Genomic DNA, 11,756 nt, shown 5'->3' with positions numbered 1-11,756 from the left:
ACTATTACCTGTCAGCAGTTAAAAGTGAAAAGAAACAGTTTTATCGTATTGTTAATGTAAGAGTATTACTAATGTAGGTCCAGTGTGGCTTTGAATACAAAATGTAAGACTTGGAATAAAAAATTCACGGTTGAGCGCACTTGGGAACTGCCCCCAAGGCCATGCCCGTGCTCCTTATTTGGTTCGTAGACCGAGGCGGAATTTAGTTCCTCTTTGTGGTTGATGGATTGGTAGTTCAACTTGTCTTAATCACTGGGGCGGTGATATTTTATTCGGCTTGCTATTCGAGGAGAACTTCTTTGTAAACAACGTTTTTGGTGAAAACCTTGTTTTTGTCTTGCTCCGTGGATTGCGGAAGATTCCGAAGTAGCTTGCCTTGTTTCTCCGTTTCTTCGCACTGAATTTTAACACCTTCCCTCGATGTGGCTCGTGAAAACGCAACGTATAGTTGGCCGTGGCTGAAGACGGATTCAGGAAGGTAGATGCCTACTCGCTCAAATGTCTGTCCCTGTGACTTGTTGATGGTCATGGCAAAAGCCACAAGCACAGGGAACTGCAATCTTTTGAGTTTGAAGGGCAAGTCAGAGTCGGTGGGAGACATGGACATCCGCGGGAGGAAGACGTTGTGTCCTTTGTGTTTGCCGGCCGCGATCTCTGCCACGATCAGGTTACCGCTGAGCGCCTTGATGATGAGCCTCGTGCCGTTGCAAAGTCCCTGTCGTGAGTCAATGTTCTTGAGAAGAATGACGATGGCTCCTATTTTCAGTTTGAGTTGGTGCGGAGGTAGCCCAGAGACGTTGAAGGTGTTTAAAATTTCCGGAGGGTAGTTGGAAATTTCCTCTGGGTCCTCTGAATCGATGGTGTCGATACTTTTGCAGACTTTCAACGCGCCAGGCATCTCGCCGATGATCTTGTTGTTGATTCTCAGACAATCTTCATTCTTGGGACATAGAATAGCCCGGTTGCAAACTTGTTCTCTGACGCCTTCGTTTAACAGATCGGATGGATCGCCAAAGACGTGTTCGATTAAGTTGGTTCGAATGTTGAGAAAGTCTTGCGGGATTTCGATGAGATCTGGGTCGTTGAGCCGCGGTATTTGTGCCAAAGATCCGTTTCCAAGTTGAATGAGCCAATCGGCGAAATCTTGACTACCATCGGCGGTACGCATGTTTTGCACCAATCGAAGCTGTCGAAAAAGAGGCCAAGTCACATTATTGATGATGGTCACTTCGGTGACTTTGACCCTGTTTCCGTGCCTCACAACGGGTAAGCACTGTCTAAAATCGCCGCCGAGTAAGAGAACTTTGCCACCGTAGGGATCGACGCGATTATTCATGACAGTTTGGAAAAGATGATTGATCGCGTCGAGGGCGTGGTTGGTTTTCATGGTGGCTTCGTCGGAAATGATGAGACTGGCGTTTCTGATCAGTTGCGCGTTGTAGCTGGCTTCTTCGATTTTCGATCTTGTCGTCTCTGTTATTGGAGGATAAATCTTGAACTGCGAATGGTAAGTTGTTCCGTCCAGTAACAAAGTGGACGCGATCCCCGTGGAAGCCACTGCAATGACCTGCCTCCCCTGACCTTGAAGGACGGTGATGAGGGTGTTGTAGAGAAAGGTCTTTCCCGTTCCTCCAGGGCCATCAAGGAAATACTGTCGTGGATGTAAGTTGTTGACATCGTTGACAGCAGCCATGACTTGATCAAAGGCCGCGCGTTGCCCGTCGTTGAGCTGTGCCAACATCATTTCGCCCATGAGTCTCTTTTCTCTTTGATTGTTTTCGTTGTTCACTTCCATCTGATCTTCGACCAGTTGGTTAATCAGCTGGAAATCAGGGACAGGCAGGGAGAGATCTTCCATCGTCTGATTGTGGAGACGTAGCTTGTCCTGAATCCATTTCAACGTCAAGTTCTTGGCTACGTTGGCTTCGTGTCCGCTTCTAATGTAGTCTTCCATCAGATGGTTCAGGTTGATTTCAAATAGATGCAGAGCGTCGGAGGGATTGCAGAACAGGCAAATGTCGACAAAAAGCTGCCTCAGCTGGAGAGGCATTTGGAATGCTGCCGCTTCTTGCATGGCTCTAGCCCAAGCAGTGTCGTCTTCCAGCAAATTCAGTGCTATTGCTGCCGCTTTGAAAGTGGGATGGACAATCTGGTCGACTGTTCGCAAATCTTCAAAGCTTGTTGGCCCTTTAACGTTGATGAGAAGCAGACGAAGGCAATGCCGTTCCACCTGTCGAACACCAACCGTGTATAGGCGACCGATGATCTTGGCCCGTTTCACGCGAGGCTTCCACGAATTGGTTTTCTTGATGAAAACGTAGTGGTGAGGTATTTCTCTGTAGAAATATTGCCGTGCGCTCTCGTCGACGCGATTCAACTTGAAGAAAGCAGTCAGGTTGGTGTCCCTCGAAGCGGCATTGATGACGGCTTGCATTTCGTTTCCCGGTTGGAAAAAGACGGGTTGCTCTCGGGGCAAATGGACGGCCAGGCGATAGATGGCATGCGAACGGTCGGAAAGGGGAAACTTGAAGATTCGCCAACAGGCTTCCGGCGCGCTGACGTATCGCGCATCAAGATGGCACGTGATTTCGTCCCACTCCACACTTGGTTCTTCGCCTTCTACCTGGTGATAGGTTCCCACTTTTTGATCCATTTTCAGGCAATCGTACCCTTTGTAGACATACTTGAAGATGTACTTGACACTGACGATTGATGCGCAGTATTCGAGGTTGATGTGGGAGTCAAACTTGAGGGATAACCAAGGGTTGTAAGGAACGACCCAGGTGTTGTCCACTTCGAAATACGTGTGCCCTCGTTTCAAGCGGTGTACAACTCCCGTATCTCTTCGTCTGTAAGTGGGGTAGCCATTATCGTTGAGGATGGTTTCTTGGCTGTGTGGCTTCGGAAAAGACTTTGAGCATTTGTCGGCATCCATGCAAGGGGATTTTTTGTTGATTAACCCACACGGACCGTGAATCATGTGGGTCATGACGCTCTTGTAAAGTCTCGGATGCGTGGTTCTATCGGGAATTTCCGCGCAGATGGTTGCATCCACATCTTCTGCGGTAGCAGGGGCGTCACGCTCGTCGATCCAAATGAGCATGTGGCAGTGTGGCAATCCGCGCTTTTGAAATTCAATGACTTGTATCCGAGCAGTCGCAAATCCCAGCACTTGGCGCTTTTCAATATCGTTGACCAACTCAATCTTCTTTTGTTGGAAAACTCTTGCGACTATATCAGGCCGATCTGGTGCTGAAAGATGGCTGGGAATGTTGGCCGTGATTTCCCTCCACTTTGGGTTGCAGGTGAACGTCAGGAAGAATACCGGCTTGCCGAATTTTCCGCAGATGGCCATTGCATCTTGGTACGCTTGCTTCATCGCCCTTGGACTTCCGATGAAACTCGATGGGAGGACGTGATACGATCCGACCGTAAAGTTTTCTCTCTCGGCTCGATTGTGCAAGTAATCCAAGAGACCGTCGTACTGTGCAACGTGAAGCTCCGCCTGATGTTCGCGGATGTACTTGACGCGGTTTGCTTCAATCTTGACGTAAGAATCGACCGTCCATTGTTGAGTGAGTGATCCACCGGCCAAGACATTATTGAAATAATCCCGAATCGACATGAGAGAGCTGTAAAATTCGCATTGCGTGATCCTTTTTCGTCTTCCTTGGCCACGATTCAACCGTTGGGGATCGTTTTCGTCTTCGTCTATCTGCTCCTCTGGTTCCGGTTCTAGTTCTTCCACCGGCTCTTCTTCACCAGCTAGGGCTTGTACTGGAAGATTTTCACGGCGCAGTATCTCATTCAGTCTTGGGAGACCGATCTCTTCCTCTTCATCCACATCCATTGCCCGTGCTGCTGCTTCCTCTCTTTCACGTCGTGTGGTGGTGGTATAAGGCATGTTTACATGCCATCCATCGTCACCGTTGGGGAAGAGCAAGGGATAAGTCATCGGGTCGCACATGGGCTGTTGTGTGTCAATCTGAATGAACGTTCTCCCTCTGACTGGGATGAAGAGATGGCCTCGGATATCTCTCTTCGCTGGTGGCTCACCGTTTGCGCTTTTGAAAATGACAGCAATCTCGTTTGTCGTCGGGTTGTTGTAGCGTCTCTGATCTACATTTCTTCGATCACTGCTAATGATCATTCCCACGGTTTGGTGCGGTAGATTCTCATCTTGTGCTCGGCGGTACTCTTCTTCAAGTACTTGACGCATCATCTTGTATATTGCTGCGTAGGGATTCTTTTCTCGGAGCATGGCGTCCAATTCTTCCATCAAATTCCTGCAGCACCCTCCGTTTGAGGTGAAATGCGCTCTGAACTCGCTGGCCTGCGCAGCATCTATGAAATAAAGATCCGCATACCTGGGATTGTTCGTGTTTAGGCCGACGGGTGTGGTGTTGTGGTACACTTGACCGTGGATTCGGAAACAGTACGGTCCACGACCTGGCGGCGACGAAATCTTGGCGCCCAACGAAGCAAAAGCGTGAGCGCTGTTGTAATTGCGGATCTTCATCATAAACGCTTTCGCCTTTGGATGGTCATTCTGCAATAGTTTAGCTAGCAGTTGAGGGCACTCTTTCGGTGGTGGGAGAATCACCTTTCCTTTTGCACAGCATTGGGTGAATTTCTTGTCTGACGGTCGTTCACCCTTGAAATGCCTGGCATTACATTCGCCGCAAGTGACGGTCATTTCTCCACAATCGTGCAATGGAACTCGGTTTTCGGAAGTCAAGGTTTTGCAAGCCGCTCTATGAGTTCTTGGCACTCCCGCACGGTTGCGAGCAGCCAAAAGTTCTTCGCGAAAAGTGCGCTCCTCTTCAGTTTCTATTGGTATAATTTCCACATGTTCCAATGCATTCATGGCACGAAGTAATTCTTCGTCTTCTTCTCTTTCTTCGCGGAGCCGTTCCATTCGGAGCCTACTTTCTTCTCGTCTTTCATCTCTTTCTTCCTCATTCTCAATATTCCTACAGGTGGCCATAAGTTCTCTGTGAACTTCACGACGGCCTTCCGCCTCTTCGTTCGTTTCTTCGTTGAGATAAATCTCGTGTCGCAATCTGTCCACTATTGCGCGAGACACCCTCTCTTCAACCGTTTCTTGGGCACGTAGAGCTTGATGACGCATTGCATCTACCATTACGCGCGAGGATCTCTCTTCTTCTGTCTCTTGAGCGCGTAGGACTTGATGTCGCAAGTTATCCTCAATCATCCTTACGCGCCTTTCATCATCGGTTTCTGCGTTGCGTATAGCTTGCTGTCGTGTTGCTTGATCTCTTAGCCTCGCACGTCTTTCATCCTCGTTTTCCTCTTCACGCAAAGCTTGCTGCCGCAATGCTTGCTCTTGTAGCCTAGCTTGTTGCACTTCGGCTGGCTCTTGAGCTCGGTTTACTTTACGTCTTTGCGCTTCTTCTTCTAGACGCGCTTGCCTGTCTACTTCATCTGGGATTTGACGTTGAACTTCTTGATCGAGACGCTGTTTCTTCTCATCGCGCACATATTGTGCCCTGGCTCTATTGTCTTGCAAACGTTTTTCTCTAGCCTCTGGATCTTCTTGCGCTCTTTTCTCTCTTTGCTTCCTATTCTTTTCTGCCTTTTCAGCATCAGTCATTTGACGACGCGGTGCCATTGTTTGATTGTTGATGAAGATTATTCTAAATCGACGGCCCTGTAAAGGTATCGACGATTGAAAATTGGAGAGACGGACGAAATCTAAATTGACAATCGACGGCCCTGTAAAGGTATCGACGATTGAAAATGTGACGGAAAAAAACGAAATTAACAATCGACGGCCCTGTAAAGGTATCAACGATTGAAAATATTCAAGACAGGCGAAAACGAAATGAACAATCGCCGGCCCTGTAAAGGTATCGACGATTGTAAAAGTGCATAGACGAAAAACGAAAAGATCAATCGACGGCCCTGAAAAGGTATCGACGATTGAAATATGCACAGACGAAAACGAAATGAACAATCGACGGCCCTGTAAAGGTATCGACGATTTAAATATGCACAGACGAAAACGAAAGGATCAATCGACAGCCCTGAAAAGGTATCGACGATTGAAATGTGCACAGACGAAAACGAAATAAACAATCGACGGCCCTGTAAAGGTATCGACGATTGAAAATGAGAGAGACGGGCGAAATATAAATTGACAATTGACGGCCCTGTAAAGGTATCGACGACTGAAAATATGACGGACGGAAACTAAGTTAACAATCGACGACCCAGTAAAGGTATCGACGATTGAAAATGTGACGGACGAAAACAAAATTAACAATCGACGGCCCTGTAAAGGTATCGACGATTGAAAATATTGAAGACGGGCGAAAATGAAATGAACAATCGACGGCCCTGTAAAGGTATCGACGATTGTAAAAGTGCATAGACGAAAAACGAAAAGATCAATCGACGGCCCTGAAAAGGTATCGACGATTGAAATATGCACAGACAAAAACGAAATGAACAATCGACGGCCCTGTAAAGGTATCGACGATTGAAATATGCACAGATGAAAACGAAAGGATCAATCGACAGCCCTGAAAAGGTATCGACGATTGAAATGTGCACAGACGAAAACGAAATAAACAATCGACGGCCCTGTAAAGGTATCGTCGATTGAAAATGAGAGAGACGGACGAAATATAAATTGAAAATCGACGGCCCTGTAAAGGTATCGACGACTGAAAATATGACGGACTGAAACGGAGTTAACAATCGACGGCCCTGTAAAGTTATCGACGATTGAAAATGTGACGGACGAAAACTAAATTAACAATCGACGGCCCTGTAAAGGTATCGACGATTGAAAATATTGAAGACGGGCGAAAACGAAATGAACAATCGACGGCCCTGTAAAGGTATCGACGATTGTAAAAGTGCATAGACGAAAAACGAAAAGATCAATCGACAGCCCTGAAAAGGTATCGACGATTGAAATATGCACAGACAAAAACGTAATGAACAATCGACGGCCCTGTAAAGGTATTGACGATTGAAATATGCACAGACGAAAACGAAAGGATCAATCGACAGCCCTGAAAAGGTATCGACGATTGAAATGTGCACAGACGAAAACGAAATAAACAATCGACGGCCCTGTAAAGGTATCGTCGATTGAAAATGAGAGAGACGGACGAAATATAAATTGACAATCGACGGCCCTGTAAAGGTATCGACGACTGAAAATATGACGGACGGAAACGGAGTTAACAATCGACGGCCCTGTAAAGGTATCGACGATTGAAAATGTGACGGACGAAAACTAAATTAACAATCGACGGCCCTGTAAAGGTATCGACGATTGAAAATATTAAAGGCGGGCGAATACGAAATGAACAATCGACGGCCCTGTAAAGGTATCGACGATTGTAAATGTGCATAGACGAAAAACGAAAAGATCAATCGACGGCCCTGAAAAGGTATCGACGATTGAAATGTGAACAGACGAAAACGAATTAACAATCGACGGCCCTGTAAAGGTATCGACGATTGCAAATGTGTGTTGGACACCGAAAATTACCAATCGACGGCCCTGAAAAGGTATCGACGATGGCAAATAGGACTAAATAAGCTAATACTGACAGGAATTGACCAACCACCATAGGTCGGACAAAACTATGCCAGCTAACAATGCTTACGTCCTGATTGAAGTGTTCAAATGATGAGCCGGGATACCTAGGGATGAATGGCCACGCGAACGGACGGATGGCGAAGATAAACACGAACTATGAGTTTCCTGGTCGATGCACCAAAATGTTAACCACCGAAGTAAAACGACGAAAACGGGATGTGGCTAACTCAGTGGCCAAAAGGGCCACGGTGCGATGTATTTAAACACGACACGAGGTTACAACACGGAAAGTTGGGGCGACAGGTTGCGACTGCTACCACCACGAAAACGATTCAGACTCACCTCGTTGCTGCATTTTCCTCCGTCATCGACTACGGCGGAAATGCAGGGGAGGGAAAAAACAAAAGAAGGGCGCTATGCGGTTGCGATATGCGATATGCGGTTATGATTGGAAAAGAAGCAAGAGTAATAACATCAAACAGTTATTAATCCTTGGAACAGTTTCTACCTCTGTGTAACCGTTCAACATTCAGGAAATTAATGTGTTTAATTGATGCAAAAGGGAACAGTTGCTACAAGGTGTTGAAACGCAGTCAATGAGTCTGCAACAAACACAATGAATGTCTGGTTGTTTGAAGGATGGAAAAACGAACAGTCTCAGAAAAGTGTTGGAATGCATTCAACGGAACTGATGGACACAACATCCATTGGGGTTTGTTTTAAGGATGCAAAAGAGAACGTTCTGTAGAGTGTGTTGGAACTCAGACAATGGACCTGGTAAAAACACAATGAATTGGAGCTTGGTAGAGGGATGCAAATGGGTACAGTTTCTGAAAAGTGTTGGAACGCAGTCAAAGGAGCTGTTTATAACACAATGAATTGGTTCTTGATTTAGGGATGCAAAAAGGGAACGGTCTCTCAAATATGTTGGAACGCAGTCAATTGAGCTGTTGACAACTCAAAGAGTTGGTGGTTATTTGAGGGATGCAAAAGGAAACGGTCACTTAAAAGTGTTGGAACGCAGTCAGTGGAACTGTTGAGAACAAAATGCAGTGGTGGTTGTTTCAGGGTGCAAAAGGGAACGGTTTCTTAAAAAAGTTGGAACGCAGTCAGTGAAGCTGTTGAGAACAGTAAGCAATAGTGGTTGTTTGAGTGCTGCAAAAGGGAACGGTCTCTTAAAGTTGTTGGAACGCAGTCAATGCAACTGTTGAAATCACAAAGAATAGGAGGTTGTTTGAGGGATGCAAAAGGGAACAATCTCTGAAGATGGTTGGAACACAGTCATGAAGCTGGTGAAAACAAAATGAATTGGGCCTTCTTTAAGGGATGCAAAAGGGAACGGTCTCTCAAAGATGTTGTCCAATCCAAAAGATCCAATCCAATAGCTGTTTGAGGGCTGCAAAAAGGAACGGTCTCTTAAAAGTGTTGGAACACAGTCAGTAGGGCTGTTGTGAACAAAATTTAGTGGTGGTTGTTTGCTGGGTGGAAAAAGAAACGGTCTCTCAAGGGTGTTGAAAAGCAGTCAATGCAGCTGTTGAAAACACAAAGAATAGGTGGTTGTTAGAGGGTAGCAAAAGGGAAAGGTCTCTTAAGGGTGTTGGATTGCAATCAATAGACCTGGTGAAAACAATGAATTGGGGCTTGTTTTGGGGGATGCAAAAGGGAACGGTCTCTGAAAAGTGTTGGAACGCAGTCAAAGGAGCTGGAGAAAACAAAATGAATTGGGGCTTGTTTGAGGGATGCAAAAGGGAATGTTCTCTCAAAGATGTTGGAATGCAGTCAAAGAAGCTCATCAGAAAACAAAGAATTGGTGGTTGTTTGAGGGATGCAAAAGGGAACGGTCTCTTAAAAGTGTTGGAACGCAGTCAGTGGAGCAGTTGAGAACAAAATGCAGTGGTGGTTGTTTTAGGGGTGCAAAAAGGAACAGTCTCTCAAGGGTGTTGAAAAGGAGCCAATGCAGCTGTTGAAAACACAAAGAATAGGTGGTTGTTTGAGGGATGCAAAAGGGAACGGTCTGTGAAGATTGTTGGAACGCAGTCAATGGAGCTGGTGAAAACAAAATGAATTGGGCTTGTTTGAGGGATACAGAAGGGAACGGTCTCTCAAAGGTGTTGGAATGCAATCAATGGAGCTTATCAGAATACAATGAATTGGTGGTTGTTTGAGGGATGCAAAAGGCAACGGTCTCTTAAAAGTGTTGGAACGCAGTCAGGGAAGCTTTTGAGAACAGTAAGTAATAGTGGTTGTTTGGGGGCTGCAAAAGGGAACGGTCTTTAAATGGTGTTGGAATGCAGTCAATGGAGCTGGTGACAACACAATGAATTGGTGTTTGTGTAAGGGATGCAAAAGGGAACGTCTTTAAAGAGTGTTGCAAAGCAGTCAATGGAGCTGGTGGGAACACAAAGAATAGGTGGTTGTTTGAGCGATGCAAATGGAACGGTCTCTGAAGGTTGGTGAAAAGCAGTCAATTGGGAGCTGTTAAAATACATGGTAATGTTGGTTGTTTCAGGGAAGCAAAAGAGAACGGTCTCTTAATTTTGTTGGAACGCAGTCAAAGGAGCTGTCCAGAACACAATTAATAGTGGTTGTTTAAGGGCTGCAAAAGGGAACGGTCTCTTAAAGTGTTGGATACAGTCAATGGAGAAGTTGAAAACACAATGAATTGAGGCTTGTTTGAGGGATGCAAAAGGGAACAGTCTCTTAAAAGTGTTGGAACGCAGTCAGTGGAGCTGTTGAGAACAAAATTGCATGGGTGGTTGTTTGAGGGATGCAAAAGGCAACGGTCTCCGAAATTTGTTGGAATGCAGTCAATGGAGATGTTAAGAAAACAAAGATTATGTGGTTGTTTGAGGGGTTAAAAAGGAAACGGTCTCTTAAAAATGTTTGAACGCAGTCACTGGAGCTGTTGGGAACCAGATTGCAGTGGTGGTTGTTTGAGGGATGAAAAAGGCAACGGTCTCTTAAAAGTGTTGGAACGCAGTCAGTGGAGCGGTTGGGAATACCATGAATAGTTGCTTGGTTTAAGGGATGCAAAAGGGAACGGTCTCTTAAAGGTGGTGGAACGCAGTCAATTGAGCTGTTGAGGACAAAGAATAGGTGGTTTTTGAGGGATGCAAAATGGAACGGTTTCAATGGTGTTGGAATGCAGTCAAAGGAACTGACCAAATACAATGAATGGGTGGTTGGTTTAGGGAAGCAAAAGAAAACAGTCTCTCAAAGTGTGGGAACGTAGTCAATGGAGCTGTTGAGAACAAAATGCAGCTGTGGTTGTTAGAGGGGTGCAAAAGGGAACGGTCTCTTAAAAGTGTTGGAACGCAGTCAGGAGAGCTGTTGAGAACAGTATCCAAAAACTGTTGTTTGAGGGCTGAAAAAGGGAACGGTCTCTTAAAAGTGTTGGAACACACTCAGTGGAGCTGTTGAAAACAGTATGCAGTGGTGACTGTTTTAGGGGTGCAAAAGGGAACGGTCTCTTCAAAATGCTGGAACGCAGGCAGTGGAGCTGTTGAGAACAAAATGAAGTGGTGGTTGTTTGAGGGGTGCAAAAGGGAACGGTCTCTGAAATGGGCTGCAATGCAGCAAAAGGGGCTGTTGAGAAGCCTAGGAATTGGTGATTGTTTGAGGGATGCAAAAGGGAACGGTCTCTCAATGGTGTTGAATACAGTCAATGGAGCTGGTGAAAACACAAAGAATTGAGGCTTGTTTGAGGGAGGCAAATGGGAACGGTCTCTTAAGGGTGCTGGAAAGCAGTCAAAGGAGCTGTTGAGAACATAAAGAATGGGTGATTGTTGAGTGATGCAAAAGGGAACGGTCCCTCGAAGTTGTTGGAATGCAGTCAATGGAGCATGTGAAAACAAAATGAATGGGGGCTTGTTTGAGGGATGCAAAAGGAAACGGTCCCTCAAAGGTGATGGAATGCAGTCAATGGAGCTAATCAGAATACAATGAATTAATGGTTGTTTGAGGGATGCAAAAGGAAACGGTCTCTTAAAAATGTTGGAATGCAGTCAGTGTAGCAGTTGAGAACAAAATGCAGTGGTGGTTGGTTGTGGTGTGCAAAAGGCAACGGTCTCTGAAATTAATTGGAATGCAGTCAATGAAGCTGTAATAAATATATAATCTTATTACCGTTGACGTGAAGGCTGTGTGCTGGACATATGGTTGACGTCGGCCATTATGG

General features: G+C 45.8%; 2 protein-coding genes across 2 annotated transcripts; both read right to left on the bottom strand.

The window, feature by feature from the left end:
* Window positions 1-280: 280 nt before the first annotated feature.
* LOC116935878 (ATP-dependent DNA helicase pif1-like) lies at window positions 281-2,074 on the bottom strand. Its single transcript, XM_045168039.1, has one exon. It carries the CDS (start codon window positions 2,072-2,074, stop codon window positions 281-283), a length of 1,794 nt encoding a protein of 597 aa, XP_045023974.1.
* Window positions 2,075-2,115: 41 nt separating this feature from the next.
* On the bottom strand, window positions 2,116-5,632 carry LOC116923867. The gene is made up of 3 exons (XM_045168038.1): window positions 4,450-5,632; window positions 2,246-4,344; window positions 2,116-2,187 (listed from the first exon to the last, which is right to left on the bottom strand). The coding sequence occupies exons 1-3, from the start codon at window positions 5,630-5,632 to the stop codon at window positions 2,116-2,118; spliced, it is 3,354 nt and encodes a 1,117-aa protein (XP_045023973.1).
* Window positions 5,633-11,756: the final 6,124 nt, after the last annotated feature.

The sequence above is a fragment of the Daphnia magna genome, unplaced genomic scaffold (assembly GCF_020631705.1).
Source record: "Daphnia magna isolate NIES unplaced genomic scaffold, ASM2063170v1.1 Dm_contigs448, whole genome shotgun sequence".
NCBI classification, from domain to species: Eukaryota; Metazoa; Arthropoda; class Branchiopoda; order Diplostraca; family Daphniidae; genus Daphnia; species Daphnia magna.
This window is presented reverse-complemented; position numbering and strand designations above follow the sequence as displayed.